Source organism: Rhinoraja longicauda, chromosome 13 (genome assembly GCF_053455715.1).
Source record: "Rhinoraja longicauda isolate Sanriku21f chromosome 13, sRhiLon1.1, whole genome shotgun sequence".
NCBI classification, from domain to species: domain Eukaryota; kingdom Metazoa; phylum Chordata; class Chondrichthyes; order Rajiformes; family Arhynchobatidae; genus Rhinoraja; species Rhinoraja longicauda.
Genome location: NC_135965.1, coordinates 42,337,401 through 42,356,857, shown reverse-complemented (window position 1 = coordinate 42,356,857; position 19,457 = coordinate 42,337,401). Strand labels below are relative to the sequence as shown.

Sequence of the window (19,457 nt, the reverse complement as noted above, 5' to 3'; positions counted from 1 at the left end):
GTCACCCAATTTAGGGATACTACATATTTCACACATTCACAGTCAACAGTAAACCGCACTGGATTTCTTATATTATTAAATTATAACATAGCTTGATAAAAATGTGTGTCAATTTGTATTTCCTCAATCAGCAGAGCTTGGTTTCGACATAGAATGAAGAAGTACACCCTGCCATTATCACCGAAGGACTGGGCTTCGCACATTTTCCTCCAAGCATTTTCCTGCACATTTCCATTCTCAAAGTCTGATTTAGTCCATCCTCAACTGTGCTGGTAGAATAACTGAAAACCACAAACATACTACAGATAACAGAGAGCATCACACATGAACCCAAAGGTTTTGTACAGCACAAAGCAAGAGGCACAGTGCCACACAGAAAGCATAGAAAACACTGTTGGTAAAACTGTTGTCCCACTGTTCCAATTACGTTGGTTCAATTTTGATCTCAAAAGTTGTTTGGTATGGAGTTTGCATGTTCTCCCTGTGACCATCTGAATTCCCCCCGGGTGCTCCAGTTTTCTCCCCAGAGCTGGTTAGTAGGTGAATTTGAAATGGTAAATTCCCCTTTGCAGATGGATGGTTGAAAAATCAAGGGTATTGATGGGAATGTGCAGGAGAAAATATTATATTATGAAGAAATAATTGAAATAAAAACCGATGAGGACAGGTTGTGGCTAATTGTCTTTACCTACAAGGTCCTGTAGGGCAGACTCGTCAAGGAGGTTAGATCACATGTGATCCAAGGTGCGATTACCCATTGACTTGGTGGAAGGAGTCAAAAAGTAGTAGTAGAAATTTATTGTTCTACATTGGAGGCATGAGACCTGTGGTGTGTCACAGGATCAGTGTTGGGTCCATTGTTGTTTATCATTTTTAATTAATGATATGGACAGCAGTGTTAAAAATGATAAGTTTGTGAATTAAACCAAAATTGGTGATATAGTGGACAGTGAAGATGGTTATCTCAAACTGCAATGGAATTTTGATCAACTCTGAAGTGGGGCAAATAATGGCAGAGGGAATTTAACTAAGATGTTAAATGTGTTTACATTTTAGTACATTAAACCTGTTAGAACAAGGACTCGAGGGTACAAGTACAGTTCCATGAATATTGAGATACAGGTAAACAGGGTGGCAAAGACAACCTGACTTGTCGGTCTTCATCAGTTAGGGGTTTGAGCACAGGACTTGGGACATCATGTTACTACTGTGCAAGTTGTTGGTGAGATCACATTTGAGTATTGTGTGCAGTTCTGATCTCCCAGCTGCAGGAATGATGGTCATTATGTTGGGGTGACTGCAGAAATATTCATGAGGATATTGCTAGGACTGGGGGGGCTTCTGTTATAAGGACTAAGGGAATCAAGGGATATGGGGGAAAAGTCGGAACGGGGTACTGATTTTGGATGATCGGCCATAATCATATTGAATGGTGGTGCAGGCTCAAAGGGCCGAACGGCCTACCCCTGCACCTATTTTCTATGTTTCTATGAGAGGCTGAAATGGGTGGGTCAGTTCTATACTGATGTGTTGGAGGCAGACGGATGAGCTTATCGAGGTATATAAAATCACTAGAAAAGTTGGATGATCAGAGTTTTTCCCCAGGGTCGGAGAGTCTAAAACTTAAGTCAAGTCAAGTCAAGTCAATTTTATTTGTATAGCACATTTAAAAACAACCCACGTTGACCAAAGTGCTGCACATCTGATTAGGAAAAGGGCATAGATTGAAGGCCAGAGAAGAATGATTTTAAAGGGACTCAAGGAGCATTCTTTTCACACTTGGTGGTAGGTGTGTGGAAGAGCTGCAGATGAAGTGGTACAACTACAGATGTTTAAAAGACACTTTGACAGGTACATGGGTAGAGAAGATTTAGGAGGTTGTGGACCAGGCTGTAGAACTCTATTACTGCCTGCACATTCACAAAAGATGCATTTAAGTTCAAGTGATCAACTTGACACAAAGGGTCACAAAAGGTGAGCCTTTTCACACGAAGGATGGTGGGTGTATGGAACAAGCTGTCAGAGGAAGTTGTTAATGTTGGGACTATCCCAACGTTTAAGAAACAGATAGACAGGTACATGGATAGGACAGGTTTGGAGGGATATGGACCAAACGCAGGCAGGGGGGACTATTGCAGCTGGTACGTGTTGGTTGATGTGAGCAATTTAGGCCGAAGGGCCTATTTCCACACTGTATCACTCTACGACTCTAACTTCAGTACAAAGTGTCATCCAAATTTATCTATCTTCGGTGTAAATCAACATTGGCATTTCCTTCCTACACATGCCGGGAGGAGTCCCGGGGATCAGCCAAGGAGATGCCCCGGGAGAGGGGTAGGCAAAAATAAACTGCAGATGCTGGTTTAAATCGAAGATAGGCACAAAATGCTGGAGTAACTCAGCGGGACAGGCAGCATCTCAGGAGAGAAGGGATGGGTGACGTTTTGGATCGAGACCCTTCTTCAGATCTGTCTGAAGTCTGCAATAAGGTCTGAAAGGTCTCGTCCCGAAACGTCACCCATTGCTTCTCTCCCTAGATGCTGTCTGACCCGCTGAGTTACTGAGTCCAGCATTTTGTGTCTACCCTCGGGAGAGGGGACATGTCATGATGTGGTGGGGAGGGGGGGGGGGGGCGCCTGATCCTCGAACCGGCTGCTCTCTGCGGACTTACCGAAACCCAGGAAACACATGAGGGCGAGCACCATGACTCGGTGAGGCCATCGCCGCGGGTCGCATAAGGCCGAGGCGACCCGGTCGCAACAGGAGGCCGGCCTGTCAGCCGGGCGGCGGTCCTGTCCGCCCAGCAGAGCTTCTCTCTCCGCCTCGTCGGCCATCGCGTCCCCGGCCTCAGCCCGCCGCTGCTCAAGTGATCAGGGGAGGGCGGGGGTGAGAGAGGGGGGGGGTCATGACCCGCACTTCCTGGAGACCGCTCGGCGACTTCCGGCACCGCGGGGAGCGTTCAATGTAAAGATACCACAGGAGCAACTCGACCCAAACACCGGAGTACGTCACGGCGCCATTTTAGTAGGCAGATACTTGCAGAAACATTTAAAAAGAAAAATAACAACAAATCTGTGAATTGACAGATGAGATATATTCTGCATTTTAATGGTATCATCACAAACACACACACTGTCCCCCCCACAACACTGATTACACTGCGAGAGGCATTGCGAACCGCGGGTTTTGCTTACTAAAATGGCGGAGGTGACGCTACACTTCAGTGCAGGCGATTACAACGGAGTGGTCCATCTTGCTCCTCTAGTATCTTTGGTTCAGTGTCCCTCAAGGAGCCACGCGCAGGTGATGCACTTTGGTAAAAGGTATCTAAAAGTAGACGTATTGGTATTTTGCAGATGCAGAATATTGGTCAATTCCCCCCTGCAGTCTTCCTATTTTACGTGACAATAAAGAACCATTGCAAGGACCCAGTCTTTCCAGGTGAGACAAAGGTTCACCTGCACCTCCTCCAACCTCATCTATTGCATCCTCTGCTCTAGATGTCAACTTATTTACATCGGCGAAACCAAGCGCAGGCTCGGCAATCGCTTCGCTCAACACCTGCGCTCGGTCCGCATTGACCAAATTGATCTCCCGGTGGCCGAGCACTTAAATTCCCCCTCCCATTCCCAGTCTGACCTTTCTGTCATGGGCCTCCTCCAGTCCCATAGTGAGGCCCACCGGAAATTGGAGGAACAGCACCTCATATTTCGCCTGGGCAGCTTGCAGCCCAGTGGTATGAACATCGACTTCTCCAACTTTAGATAGTTCCTCTGTCCCTCTCTTCCCCTCCTCCTTCCCAGATCTCCCTCTATCTTCCTGTCTCCACCTATATCCTTCCTTTGTCCCGCCCCCCTGACATCAGTCTGAAGAAGGGTCTCGACCCGAAACGTCACCCATTCCTTCTCCCGAGATGCTGCCTGACCTGCTGAGTTACTCCAGCATTTTATGAATAAATACCTTCGATTTGTACCAACATCTGCAGTTATTTTCTTATACTATATATTGAACTATTGAGTATCTTGTACAATTTAAATGTATTTTAAAGCAGGCGTGGAAAATGCAATTTCAAAGTTGAGACAAAAGTTGAAGTAGAATGGTTAAATCAAGTCCTGGTTTGACTTTGGGGGGGGGGGGGGGGCTGGCAGTGATGTTCCAGGTGTCAACTCCTGTACATCGGCGAGACCAAACGCAGGCTCGGCGATCATTTCTGAACAGTGAAGCAAACATCCAAAAATGACACAAAATAATGAAGTAACTTTGCGGGTCAGGTAGCATTTCTGGAGAACATGGACGTGCTGAGTAACTCTAGCGTTTTGTCTTTCTTTGGTAAACAAGCATCTGCAGCTCCTTGCTACTACATCGAAAATTAAAGAGTTCCTCAAAATAACATTCATCAGCAATCTTCATGAATAACCATAACTCCGACAGTGCTGTGGGTCTATAAATTAATTTATGATAGCGCTCCAATGGAAAAAACTCCTGCAATTTACAGCTCATAAATTAAAAGTTTAAACACTTGGCCAGACAATTATTCTGTTCTATTGCATATCCTACACTTAAGAAAAAAATACTGTCAAAAAAGCAATACGGGGAGAAAAGATGAGGTTGTTAACGAACACCGATTGTGAAAGAGGAAATATAGAAATCGCATTATCATTGTCAACATTGTCAGAAATAGAGGGATTAGAAATAAGAAAAGCATAAACTTTGAAAACTAAAACAATCAACAATAAAAACTTCCAGGAATTAGATTGCACATGCTAAAGTAGCTCAATCACCACTTATACCAAAACTATTCAACTTGCATAGTGGATAGTCTCCTATTCTACTCTCAACCATAGAATTTCATTATGTTCATAGCTTGGAACAGACTACACACAGACCGATTTCTTGGTTTAAAGCTCATAAATAAGCAATTCTACTGCAATATCTCACCTGAAACAGCTGCAGACCAACATTCAAGGTAGATATGAAAAGCTACACTATGATTTATTTACTTTTCAACTTTATCCACAGGAAAATGTTCAAACCATCACAGATAAGGAAGTGTTCATGTATAAGAAAATACATCATTAGAAGATATTTTAAATCAATGAAAAATAAAATGTTAAAGCATTGAGTTTCTAAACTATCTACGTTTAACAATTAAATGTTGTTTAAATAGAATAAACCAAATCTATTAAGTTCAAAGGATATCAAATACAATATAAACCAAGATGAGGGGGTCTTAGACCTGAAAGGTTAACCATTTCTCTTTCCACAGATGCTGTTTACCCTATTGAGTGTTTGTAGCAATTTTGTTTTAACACAAGTGAAAAGTAAAATAATGGTCAAATAAAATTCCCACTACTCAATATGCTTTGCGTTACATGACTTATAATAGCAACAAATATTTCAAGTTCAGAGCAAAAAAGAAGAAAAAGTTCTTTGTTTATGTCTTCATGTCACTTGATCTCAATTGTAATGTTTTCGGCTTAGGTTTTAACCCTTCACAAAGGGCAATAATTTACAGAATTAAATTCCGCTGATGTGGAGTAAATAATACTTATGATTTATTAAACAAGGCTTACTTCAAATCACAATCAAATTGTTCTAATGTGTCATGTCAGTGTTTTCAACTGTTCTGAGCTATTAAAATCGAAGGAAATACAGGTAAGAAACTCACTTCCAATGAACAAAAATAGTAATGGTTAAGTAGCTCAGTACCTTCTATATATTTAGGAGGAACTGATAAGAGAATATGAATCAAATAAACCTTGGAAATTTAAAACAAAAATAGATCATGCTTAAAATACTCAGCAGATACTAGAATTCTGAAAGAACAACAGAGAGCGACTAGGCTTGTAAACGCTGGAATTTAGAAGGATCTTATTGAAACATAAGATTATTAAGGGATTGGACACGTTAGAGGCAGGAAACATGTTCCCAATGTTGGGGAGTCCAGAACCAGGGGCCCCAGTTTACGAAGAAGGGGTAGGCCATTTAGAATGGAGATGAGGAAAAACCGTTTCAGTCAAAGTTGTAAATCTGTGGAATTCTCTGCCTCAGAAGGCAGTGGAGGCCAATTCTCTGGATGCTTTCAAGAGAGAGCTAGATAGAGCTCTTAAAGATAATGGAGTCAAGGGATATGGGGAGAAGGCAGGAATGGGGTACTGACTGTGAATGATCAGCAATGATCACATGACTGGCAGTGCTGGCTCGAAGGGCCAAATGGCCTACTCCTGCACCTATTGTCAAATGCTGCGTGAGTGTTAAATCAGCATTTTCTATTTTTAAAATTCACTTTCGCAAGATTGATTTAATGTTTTGTTATGGTATCCCACCTTTTATATGCCAGCATATTTAAAAGGGCATAATCTTTAAGAAAAAAACTGTACAGGAAATATTAAAACAGAATGTGGTAAATAATTTAAATAAATAGCATAACATTGCATAACTAAAACATTAGTTTACTTTTTGATGAATGAGGTACCCCGTTAAATTATCACAAGTCAGGACTTATTAGATTTGCGAAATGCAATTTTGAACTTAGTGAAAATTAACCATCAATTACTATTTTTATAAAGACCATAATTGGAAAAAAATGAAGGCAGAATTGTGTACTTTAATAGATAAATACTTTAGGAAATATAACATACATAATATGGATTGTCTTCAAAAGAGAAAATAAAAACAGCACAGGTTTTTCCCAATTATTCAAGAATGTTTCAGACAACACATTTTTCAAAAAAACATTTGATTTATGTCTATTGTAATTTCTAAGAGAACAGTAATTTTTTTAAACATAAGAGACTGCAGATGCAGGAATTTTGAGCAAAACACAAACAGCTGGACGAACTCAGTGAGGCAGTTTCCAAGCAGCTTCAATGGAGGATCCCGACCCCAAACATTGTCCATTTCTACCCATACTGCCTCGTCCACTGGGTTTCTCTAGCAGTTTATTTTTGCAGTGGATTTCAGAGGTGCAGCATGAAGAAATAACTGTCCATGCGTTATAATCTGGTAATCAGACTCCTTCAAAAATAGGTTGATTTGATAAGTGGAAAGTGACACTGTGTTCCTCTACTTCTTGAGATGCAGCGATGACTTGTGAAGTGATGCCAACATTCTTGAAAAATTAACTGATAATTACAGGATATTCAGTTCTTGACTTTGCCTTTTTTAGTTGGCAGTTGACCCGTTGCCTCGAGGTATTTATTGATCAGCTCATCTTGCACACTGGGCAGACACGGCTGATATCTGCTATAGTCCATAGTGTATTCACCTTTACCCTGAAAAAAAATCAAAACATGGTTAACAAAGCTTGCTATGCCCTTTAAAGTACTCATCCATTTCCTTACATTTGCTCTGATTAGTTCAGACTTTAATACACTTGTTCAATTTATTTTCAATATAGAAAAGATAAAATAAAGTCCAAAATATTTACTTATTTACTGATAGGTGATCTCATGGCGCCTTCAATCTTAATGTTACATGTACTAATTTTAAGAAACGAGTGAATGATAGGCCATGTTTGAGAAAAAAAATTAAATTCTGAATCAAAAAAATTCAGCTCTTTCGTTATTTACCTCTGTGCATGACCGGAGTTCTGAGGCATATCCAAACATGTTGTTCAGTGGGACCTGTAAAGTAAAAATAAATATTTTACATCCTGGACCATACAAAAACCACAACCATTTCCTCGTTCAATTGGTATTGTTTTTTTTATAACTTGACAAAAAAAATTATACAGATTGAAAGGAAAAGACAAGGATGTGAGCCCATTCTATATTTGGATTTTTAATATACATTTTGACAACACTATCATAAAAGCATGTGACAAAGTTGTTCATAGAATTTGGATCTCAGTGATAGGATTTACTGTCCTACAGTATACTGTTGCTCCCCAATAAACGTGGTTCTTTCTTTATGATGCATTTAGTGCTTTTCCTGCAAATGTGCCTGGAAATATATACACCTTTTTTGTTGTTGTCTCCAAGTTCTTTGTACAACAGCTGGGATATTCATATTTTTACCCTATGCTACATGTTATGAGAAATGTACAAATATTGCTACCAAATAAACAGAAAGCTTTTATTACATAACACTTTAAAATCACTTTCCAGAATTAGGATCTTGTACTAAACCATTATTTCTTTAAAACATATTTTCATACCCATGACCAGTGATTAGAAGAGGAAAATATCTTTATAAATGAAACCATGGTTGCTCAAAAGTGAAATTGGACATATTTTATACACAAAAAACACGCAATGTATAACACATACATCAGCATAAAGTGTGACATATCCCTCTGTTCCATCCTGGTCAGTGATAACACCATGACGACGATTAATTCCAGCGATGACAATTCCCTGAAATTCATTCGGAGCTACGACCTCCACTGACATAATGGGTTCCAGAATAATCAAACTTGTCTTCTCCATAGCTGAAGAACAGAATCAAATGGAGAGGAGTTAATATTGTATTTTCTAGTCAGCAGGAATAAAGGGTTGTCTTGAGATAATTGATGGGAGTTGGACCGCATCTACATGCATTGGAGTTTTTGAAGACAGCTGTAACCTCCAAAACTTAAAATCTGGGGTGAGACTGACATGGAGATGGTGAAAGGCTGTTCCCTCTGCCAGAGAATCAAAAGAGCCTCAGAGATCATAAAGCAGGAGCAAATACCTCCTGAGGTTGCTCCACCATTTAGTCAGATCAAGTTGGATATGATCTTTAGCCTCCTTTGTGATCCCATTTTGAATAATTCTCTAACTGTACAAAAATCTACCCAGCTTGAATATATCTAATGATTAGGCATTCTCAATTCTGTGGTTAATTTCAACCCTCTGAAAAAGGAATGCCCTCCTCCAGAGCTGCCTTAAGTGCACAACCTCTTATCCTGTTCCACAATTCTGGAGTCTCTCATCCTCACAGCATCGTGGAATCTTGCGATTCAATACGATCACTTCTCCTTTTCCACTCCAGGGTAAAAGAGTCAATTCATCTTTGTTCCTCAAAGAATAATCCCCTCATCCAGAAACTTTCACTACACCATCTCCAAGAAAAGCATGACATTGTAGTGGCCACAACATTACTTATCTCTTTAGTCCAGAGACTCTAGATACCCAGCCAATATATTCAAAGCTGAGATCAATACCAAAGAGGAAGAAAGGAAGTTAAGAACTTGGGGTGAAAGTTCCCAAAATAAAAAATATACAATCATTTGTAGCAACTGTTTTATGAAAAATATATATAATTTCTGACGTTTCCAGGATGCCAGAGCTCCATTTATCAACATAAAGAAACATGCAAAATGAAATTAATGTTTGATAAAAGGAAGAAAATCATTTAAATTTTGTTGATCAAAAATAGATTTCTAATACAATTCGATAATTTATTTCTCATTGAGAATTTTATGAAGGAGTTACCTAAAAGTTTCATTGACACTTTTAATTTCAAGGGTGGAGGACATTGAGAATAATTCTAGTTGATGTCATTTTATTTCTTATTTTCTGTGAACTTTACAGACCCTGTTTAACTGCACCCTCTCCGGCTCTGATGAAAGAGATTTCATTGGAATCCACCATGTGATTAGCACCATCTTCCAAAACAAATCTCACCCCAGAGATTTTATGAGCTATCAGCGGACCCTTTTCACAGGCTTCATGGAAACCCTGCCAAAACAACATGCAGCGTTATGACATCTGCAACACATAAAAAAGGTTTAAAAATGTACAGAGAAGATCTAAACGTTTTCATGGAATATTGCAAGTTAACTATTGTGGGTCTTCCAAATGAAAAGGATTTAACAAGATGGATATAACAATGAAGTGTGATCATTGAAAGCAGAACAAAAAACCCCCAGAAAGATCCAGAAAGCAAGGCTGAAAAGATTAACAAGTCATTGATACATGCAAAAGGATATCTAGCTGAAACAACTGAATTCACTGAGCAGCTAGAATGTGAAATTTGGTATCAGATATATTTGAGATGAATATTATTTAAGGGGTGTCTGAAGAAGTATATAGAAACAGAAAGATGTGATGATGGATCTGAACGCGAAACCGATGAGAGCAGGAATCATCAACATAGATATCTGAGAAGAATCGCTTGTGATGGACTGTAAACATCTTGTAACATGGTACGGTAATATTTTAAATTCTATTACTAAATCTACTTACAGTGCCATAGGTTTCATGTATTCTAGTTAGTTTTAATTTTGCCTCTTACTCAGCAAACTTAACTTTTAGGCACAAGGAACTGCAGATACTGGTTTACAAAAGAATACACAAAGTGCTGGAGCAGTTCAGGGGTCAGGCAGCATCTCTGTGATGTTTCAGGTTAGGACCCTTCTACAGACTGATTGGCTTGTGGGGGGGGGGGGGGGGGGGAGAAGCTGGACAAGGTGGGGACAGGGCAAAGTCTGGCAAGTGATAGATAATTACAGGTGGGGGGGGGGGGGGGGGGTGTTGATTGGCAGATGGTTGACAAAAGACCAGAGATGGAAAGACAAAGTGTGAACTACCAACAGTGTGAACATTGCATTGTCCAATTTTAGGTAACACCTTACAAACACCCCCCCCCCCCCCCCCCCCCCCCATTCCCCACTTTACCCATCTCTTGCCTGTGGCCCACACCCATTTCTCCCTTTCCCTTTCTGCTGGCTTCACATTTTGTTCCTCTTCTATCAGTATTTCCTTATCTCACACTTATTGTCTTTTCATCTCTGGCCTTTGTGTAACAATCCGCCAATCAAAATGCCCCCTCACCTGTCTCCAACTTGCCAGACACTGTCCTGCCCCCCCATCTCTCTTCCAGCTTTCTCCACCCCCACCAAAAGCAGTCTGAAGAAGGATTCCAACCTGAAATATCACCTATTGATGTTGTATAGATGTTGCCTAACCCTCTGAGCTACCCCAGTACTTTGTGAAACATAACCTTTTGCTTCAGATGGAAATGCTTTATTGATAGTAATTATTCTGACAAGTTCTCTTCAAAAGAAGTTACAAAACCTTATATTTTTATCCCCCTCTCCAAAAATATAAATTTAATAATTTTGGTGGTTGATAATATTGCTGATGTCAAATTAAGAAAACAATATGGACGATGAAAAAGTAAATGAGACAGAGATAATAACCATACCTTTTGAATGGCTGGTATAAACTGCTGCGGCACATTTGTTCCGATTGTTCTGTCATCAAATTCTAACTTTGTATAATTTTCAGGCTCCAGAGGTTCCAACATTCCAATAACTTTGCCATACTGGCCCGAACCACCAGACTGCTTCTTATGTGTAAATTCAAAGCTGGGAACAAATAACAATAATCAAAAAGCTTTTGTAGAAAGTTAAAGAAACGTGATTGAAGGTATCACAAAAAGCTGGAGAGAAAGAATGGGTGACGTTTCGGATCGAGACCCTTCTTCAGAAAGTCTGAAGAAGGGTCTCAACCCAAAACATCACCCATTCCTTCTCTGCTGAGATGTTGCCTGACCCGCTGAGTTATTACTCCAGCTATTTGTGATACCTTTGATTTGTACCAGCATCTGCAGTTATTTTCCTAAAGAAACATGATTAGTTTTCCTACTGTGGCTGAGTATAGATGTATGGCAGATATGGTGCTGAAGAGCATGTGTTGAGAGATGTGTTGTTCTGATGCACATGGTCTCAATGCAAAGCATTCCATTCCAGGACATTGGAATATCTTCCTTCTTACAGAAAGGTGGCTTCCTTTCCACTGTTAATTCATGGAACCCTTTCTTTCATTTCCACTTTTTTTTTTTACAGACTTCTGTTTTCACCCCATCTCCCTCCAGTCAGAACAGAGATAGAGTTTGGCACATCCAGCATGTCATTCATCATCATTTACACCAGCTGTCACAAGATCCTACCACAAGCCACTTCTCCTGCCACATTCTTCTTCCAAGATGCAAAAAGCTGCTGTCTTTTAGCAACCTCTATGACACCCTACTTTTTAAAATGAATTTATTTTCTAAGATTTTTCCAAACCTCAGTGCAAATCATTAATTACAATTACACTTGAATACATTTTCATCACATACCAATCAATATCGCAGTCACCTGATTCAAAAAGGCAAATAATTGCATGGAAGCATCAATCTGACCAATCAAATTCAGAACTACAAATCAAAACTTTAATATTCTTGTTCACAACCACTGTCAAATTCAAGAGCCAATAGATTTTAAGGAGAAAATAGGAGTTCCAAGAGACTATGATTGGCATAGCATTGTTTCATCGCTATTTACTTCAATTCAGCTTTTCATTTATATATTTAATCATGTGCAACATAAATTGCATTTACCAGGTTGGAGAAAAATAGCCAAAACCATCCATGCAAAAATACAGCAACCAGCCGAACTAACCCAACACAAACATAACCTTTCATTAAAGTTGATGTTTGAGATGCAGGGGCTGAACATTGGACTCTCAATGTAAAATAGCTCTTTTGGATGACTGCCTCGCAAGCTTTGCACATACCTACTTTTCTCTACAATTTCTGAACATTTTTACAATTATCTGACATTGTACGTGCAATTATTTTTTTGGGAATATCTAAGTATTTTGTTTTAGATTTCAAAATCAGCGCAGACCAGGAATACAAAATAAACCTGTAAACTGCAATGGGTTCTCTTCACTCTCAAGTGACAAGCCAATTTAAAAAAAAATATTGCTCTTATGCTTATTGTATTAACAGGGTTGAAGGTGGAAATTGACAGCATTACAAAATAATATTTATGGCTCTTACAAAAAGGGAGATGAATAGAAAAAAGGTAGCACAAAGCCTTTAGATGCTTAACATAACTTTAGTACAATTCAAATGTTAAAGGAAATCCTTTTGGTTAAATAATGATACACAGAATAAACAGAAAAATCAGCAGTTCTAATGAATAAAAGGGAAATGTGCAAGTATTGTAGACAAACTTTTAAGATCATGGCAAATTAGTATTTCAATGTGCAATCATGAAGATCACGGGGCAGGTTGTGAAACTGACACAACCACTGAAGCGCCAATAGACAGCTATAAAAGACAGAACTCAAAGTTTAGTTCCGCACTGATTTTGTTCAAACATGTACTCAGTTCTATGCTTAGTCAGTTGTTTTTTATCATTACTAAATGGAATATCACAAGGAAATAATTTAGCGATTCCAGATATTAATACGGAAATTCCTACAAACGCTCGCGCTGCTCAACAAGCTGCAAGTGTGGCCATGCATTATTTAAACTACCATCATGGATCGCCACACAAAGTTTATCAGCTACTTAAGCTGAAGAAAGCATCTCTTGAGGTAAGACTATAAAAAAAAACAACGACTTGGTTTTGAAAAGACTATTTGCAAAGGTTTTCACATGACATAACATTTTGAACAGAAAATTAATCTAAATGTGCTGTTTCTGGAAACTATTCAAACATGCATTATAGCTCAAGATCAAGTTGCAAACTAGAAGTAAGAATTGAAATGCAAAACACATAAACAGGCAATGGCAACTGCCTCTTTTTAGTGGAAAGCTGCTGATTCAGAAAAACTGCAAAAAAACTCATCTTAATAACATAACAACTCAGAATCAATCAGAAAATCAGCTTACGTTAAAGTTACTAGTTTACATAAATCACTTCCAGTATTTATAGTTTTAATATCAAACTCATTATAATAAACATGAAAATAGATGGTGGTTTTGGAGTTAAATATGGCGTTCAAATTTTAATTATCAGTCACCTATTTCTAAATCAACAGTACATACAATCGATTTTTAAACTGTAAACACCAGGAGCTTTGTTAATAGAGATGAAAAACAACAACTCCTCTATTTTGCGAACGCCAGGGGTGGGTTGGGCTATTTAACAGCATTAAAAACTATTTTGTCTTCAAACCTACAGCACATAGCAACAAATAATTTTCTTATGTTTAGCATTACTAAATACCAATTTACCTTCGAAATCAAATTAAAAGCAAATTTTGCGATATATATTCAGCTCAAAGTTTGCATGTTCTGCTTTGACAACTAATTCTTCAACAAGTCTTTTTTTTTTAAATCAGTTTACATGTTTAAACTTTGCTTCCTCCTCATTCTATTCCCAGTGAGCAAGTGAACAGTGTACAAAAAAATCAATTCACACTTCTATACAACTGAATTTGGTTCAAAACTGATATTGGGATGCAATCTCATAAAATGATATAAATCACTTTCACTACAACTCCGCTCATAATTTAAGATACCTTTGAATGTATACAATATGAACAATACATTTATACGAGTAATGCAAACCAAACTAATACATTATTCACCCCAATGGATGTTTGTGCCATTAATTACAGCAAACCAGAAATTATGATTTACATAAGGGTTTGTTTGGTGACTTAGATGTGAACACAAGGGTGAGGTGTGCACCTTCAATTATTTTTATTTGCAGAAGATTCTTCAAAATTTGTTGCTTCCCTTGACTGCTAGGGAGGATGGTGGAACCCAGCGGTAGAGTTTCTGCCTAATATCGCCAGAGACCCTGGTTCAATCCTGACTACGGGTGCTTTTCTGTACAGAGATTGTACGTTACCCTCTTGACCAGTGTGGGTTCTCTCACACTCCAAAAACATAGTTTGTCCAAAGAAGGTTTGTAGGTTCATTGGCATGGTATAATTGTAAATTGTCCCAGTGATTAGGTGAAGAGGTGACCCTCACTCAGTCTGAAGAAGGGTTTCGAGCTGAAGCATCACTTATTCCCTTTCTCCAGAGATGCTGCCTGAGCCGCTGACATTCTGTGTCTATGTACAGATAATTTTGGCAGTTACATTTGTCATGTTGATTTCAGTGCTCTGGAAATTATACAGATGGCCATGTTTAGGGGCACATTCAACATCTTGGTGTGGCGATTGGCAAGATGTACAAATCCAGTAGATATTACACTTTTTATGAAGGCAAAAAAAACATTGAGTTCCTCTAATGTGTAAGGGTGGGAAAGGACTGCTTCTAGAGAGCGAATTTTTTTTGAAACTGTTCCCATCATAATTTGTTTATTTCCATTTTTGAAACGGTGTGGTGATGAGAAGCGATTAATTTACACAGTGAATTGTGTATATTACATTAGGGGCAAATTTAACTTATCAAAGTCCTGTGGTGACACAATATATTTCCTCTCCAGACGATGGTTAACGAAGGGCACAAGTACCATCTTGAATTTGAAGTGAACAATGAAACCTCCTCAAATGTAAGTAGAAATAACAAGAGCAAAGTTATGTAATGCATGCAATATTCATTGACCAAAAGAAAAAATAACTGATTTTATACATCATATGCTTTGGGTAATGTGCTTTTGACAATGCACTTTAGGCAATAGGAAATTAAGTGAATGACATTTGATAGCTTTCCTTATCTTTTAAAAAATAAGTAAACAAACTATGGTTCTAAGCACTTTCCTCAAATGAATAAATGGTACACTGCAAGTAATGGAAGTAGTATGAGAAAACTCACTGAAAATTAAATAATTGTCTCTCACCATAGGTTGCTGAATTCTGCACAGCGAAGGTATTATTTTATAAGAAATCAATTCCAGACACTGTTCTAAAGTGTAATTTAAAAGACTCAGACGGTTTCACGAAAGATAATGAATTTTATCTCAATTTGAGAAAACGGATGGACCCTGTAGTGGGCAACAATATTCCTGGTATGGTATATTAGTTACCCCTGTTTTGTAACAAATTGTTAAACATTAACAAAAATGTTCCAAAAATATTCAGACTTTAAATCTTATTTTCCCTCTCAACATCAGATAATTTTGGATTTATAGCCCCTGAAATGAGACCAATCTGGAAACTGGCAAGGGTTAGTGCCAGCTATATCATGTGGCAAAAGTCTACTGAGGTTTTGAAGTACAACATGGCTCAAATACGGGAAGTTAACCAACAGGTGAGAAATCAAAATCATTACTGTGCGTGTAATTTGCATTACATGTTTTTATAATTAAATATCTTTTTTCCAGATCGGGACAGACACATTTCTTCAATTTACCTACATAGTTCTTCTCCACGAAATCCCAAGCCAGGTAAAAAAAAAAATTTTAAGTATCGATTATTTCCATAGATACTCTGCTCTCAAATTCACTTCTGCCATTTCTCTCTCTTTTCTAAATCTCTTTGTTACCATCTCAGGAGACAATATTTATCATGATATTTACTATGAACCTACTGACTCATACAACTTCGTAGACTACATGTCTTCCCATTCCAATTTTTGCCAGGATGCTTTCTTTCAATTTCTTAATCTCAACCAAACGCTCTTAAGATAAGGCCAGCCTATCAATGACATCTGAAATGTCCTCCTTTTTCAGGAAACATAGCTGCCCTTTTACTGTGGTTGATGGAGCTCTCTTTTATGTTTCCTCCATTTGTCGGACTGCTGATCACATCCTCCTTCTAAATAGAACAGAGATAGAGTTGCCCTAGTCCTCACCTTTCACTCTACTACCTCTTCATCCAGCACATCATTCTTCATCATTTCCACCAACTACAATGAAATCCCACCCACCATGAGTACATCTTCTCCCTCTCCACCCTTTTCCACCTTCAGCAGGAACCATTCCCTCTTCCACTCATTCCTCCTACTCCCCCTCCCTGACCCCTGGCACTTTCCCAGCAATCACACAAGGGCAACACCTGGTCTTGCACCTCCTCCACCATCATCCAGGGAATTAAACCATCCTTTCAGGTTCACTTCCTCCAATCTCATCTACTACTTTCCCAATGTGACCTCCTCTCCATCTGCCAGACCAAGAGCAGATTAGGTGACTGATTTGCCGATCACCCGTACTCTTTCTGCAACAGACACCCCGAGTTCCCAGTTGCTAGCCATTTCAATTTTTTCCATGCCCACAATGACCTGTCCATCCCTGGCGTTCTACATGGCTGGCGTGATGTTCAATGCAAACTAGTAGAAAAAAAACTCGTATTCTACCCGAGTACTCCACTGCCCAATAATATGAATATTGAGGTATCCAATTTTAGGTAACCCGTACCTCCCATGTGTGTCTTCTCTTCTGATCCAGTCCTCCGATTTTTGTTTCCTTTCCTATACCCTCTTCCAACACCACTCATTTAATTTCATCCCGCTCCAACCGCACACAATATACCCCCAGACTCCCCCCTCCCCTCCGTCTCGTTCTTGTTCTCTCTGCCCTTCTCCTCTTTCCTAATGGTTGCCATTGTCATCTTTGCATGACTCAAAACCCTTGTATTTCCTTTTATTGTCCTTCTACCTATCTCCACATTCACCTTCCCCTGACTCCATCTGCCATTTCCCTTATCCACACCTATCTGCCCCCGTCTCCAAACACCACTCCCCCTTAGCTGGGTCCATCTGCCCATCATCCTTCACCCCTCCTCGGTCCACCCATCACCTATGAGTCCCTGCCTTACACTGCCCCTCTCCACTTTCTACCGGTCATCTTCCCCCTCCATTCTGTCCTGATGCAAGGGTTTGACCTGAAATGTCGACAATTCCTCCCCCTCCCCCCCACCGATGCTGCTTGGCCCGCTGTGTTCCTCCTGCAGATTGTTATAACTCAAACTATTTTCACAATGATCAGCAAACACACTAATTACATGGAATTAATGCTATTTTCTTTGTCCCGAACAGGAAATAATAACTTGCAATATGAGCGTGAAGTGGCAGCCTAAACAATCACCAAATGTGAAATACACTTGCTTACCCCCTGCAACTGAATCTGAATTTGGAAGGCGAGAGGGAATGGGTCGCAAAGTACCGAGGGATTAGTTTGACCAGGACTTGATTTAACCATGCTACTTCAAATTTAGTCACAAAAATTTAAATTGCATTTTTTACACCTGCTTTAAAATACATTTAAATTGTACAAGATACTGAAGTCATACTTGTGTAATCTCAAATCATATTAAGAAAATAACTGCTAACATCAATAATTCATTCCATTAAAGAAGGTTGCATTTCTATTAATAAAGAATGGTCAATACTATTTCAAATTAAATTTATAATGCAACATAATCTGTTTTGGATATGTTCCAAAGTATTCTTTGTAGATTAAGAATGAATACTTTTTGGTAATCCAAGGCATCCTTCCTTCATATGCAGAGCCATGTTTATTTTTAAGAATGTCCTCCAGAGCACCCACAATTTCACCCACCCAGTGCTGCAATGTCTCAACTTCAGATTCTTTCATCAACTAGAAATAGTAATAAAGAGGACTAAGTTAGCAACGGAAGATAAAATTATTTCCACACCTTCCAACAGGGTGTATGAATTGGACCACGACGATTCAAAGGGTCCAGATAATATTTTCTATTTAATTTTACTCAAACGTAACCCCCACAATTAAAATGTGGATTACGGAAATGACCGAGACCTTGCATTTGGAAAAAATAAGGTTTGCCTTAATTGACAAACCAGATCTATTTTTTAAAACATGGTCTCCATTTATTGAATTTTAAAAAAAGTAAATGGGTTTGTCACAAAACTAAAATTTAAAACTAAAGTTAAAACTTGAGTTTAGGGTTGGATGTACAACTATACTCACTAACTCCCGGATCTATCCCCATAATCATTATGTTTGTAATTCTTTTTTTTTGGTGCTTTTTCTCTATTAGTTTATAGTCTTTTTTTTTCAGTCTCTTTTCATCTTTATTTTTTCTTTAAAAATTTAAAATTGAAGCTATGTAAGAACTCTATAATCAGTTTGTTGTTTATTATTATTTGTACATATGCTTTAAAAAATTTAAAAACTTTAAAAAACTTGACATTTGCCCACATTGTCTGAGTTTATGTTGTCAAACCAAGCATGGGACATGGATATTGCTGCCAAAACAAGAACTCCATATTCATCCTTCCTACTCTAAAAAGGGGGATGATTAACTAATTGCTTGAACCACTGCAGTCTTCAAGAGTTTTTCATTGTCATATGATAGAACAATGAAATTCTTCCTTGCAGCAGCATAATAGAATATGCAAACATAATACACTGTAAATATAATAAATGAGAAAAAGAAAGTTCAGTGTGTATATATACACATACCCATATACATACATATATATTATATATGTACACACACGCACACGGATCTGGACCCGAAACGTCACCCTTTCCTTCTCTCCAGAGATGCTGTCTGTCCTGCTGAGTTTCTCCAGCATTTTGGTCTACCCACACACATATACATATATACACACATGCGCGCGCACACACACACACACACACGTGAAGGTACTCTCACAAAGGTGTGAAGGTACTCTCACAATGGTGCTCGCAATTTCAGAATTTAGAGCTTTACCTTCACCTCGATCTTTCTTGTCTATCTGTTTTAATCCTATTTTCTCAACTCTTTCCTCAAAACTCAGCCCTTACCTTTGTCATTCGTTTTCTCCACTATATCCCGGACTCAACTATATGGTAGGTCAGAAATTTTAAATTTGGCTCGTATTTTGCAGCTCTA

The 19,457-nt window shown here is 38.7% G+C and overlaps 3 protein-coding genes across 6 annotated transcripts in view; 1 reads left to right on the top strand and 2 right to left on the bottom strand.

Annotated features, from left to right (window-relative positions):
* mfsd1 (major facilitator superfamily domain containing 1) overlaps window positions 1-2,921 on the bottom strand; it is a 42,794-nt gene extending 39,873 nt beyond the window's left edge. For 2 of the 3 annotated variants that reach the window (XR_013548020.1, XR_013548021.1), the window contains exon 1: window positions 2,672-2,921. Coding sequence is in view for 1 of the 3 variants with exons in the window: in XM_078410853.1 (XP_078266979.1) it covers window positions 2,672-2,834 (163 nt within the window). In the remaining 2 variants the exon portion in view is untranslated. The remainder of the gene's footprint in view (window positions 1-2,671) is intronic. The other variant, XM_078410853.1, reaches the window with a different exon arrangement.
* A 2,630-nt stretch (window positions 2,922-5,551) lies between these two features.
* Window positions 5,552-19,457, bottom strand: part of gfm1 (G elongation factor, mitochondrial 1) — a 44,754-nt gene continuing 30,848 nt past the window's right edge. The window contains exons 14-18 of one of the 2 annotated variants that reach the window (XM_078410851.1): window positions 11,131-11,293; window positions 9,518-9,662; window positions 8,271-8,431; window positions 7,572-7,625; window positions 5,552-7,274 (exon numbers count right to left, since the gene is read on the bottom strand). In XM_078410851.1, coding sequence (XP_078266977.1) covers window positions 7,143-7,274; window positions 7,572-7,625; window positions 8,271-8,431; window positions 9,518-9,662; window positions 11,131-11,293 — 655 coding nt within the window. In that variant the 3' untranslated portion in view covers window positions 5,552-7,142. The remainder of the gene's footprint in view (window positions 7,275-7,571; window positions 7,626-8,270; window positions 8,432-9,517; window positions 9,663-11,130; window positions 11,294-19,457) is intronic. The other variant, XM_078410850.1, reaches the window with a different exon arrangement.
* lxn (latexin) lies at window positions 12,890-18,798 on the top strand. Its single transcript, XM_078410852.1, has 6 exons — window positions 12,890-13,295; window positions 15,146-15,211; window positions 15,505-15,667; window positions 15,773-15,909; window positions 15,983-16,045; window positions 17,635-18,798. The coding sequence occupies exons 1-6, from the start codon at window positions 13,077-13,079 to the stop codon at window positions 17,770-17,772; spliced, it is 786 nt and encodes a 261-aa protein (XP_078266978.1). The 5' UTR covers window positions 12,890-13,076; the 3' UTR covers window positions 17,773-18,798.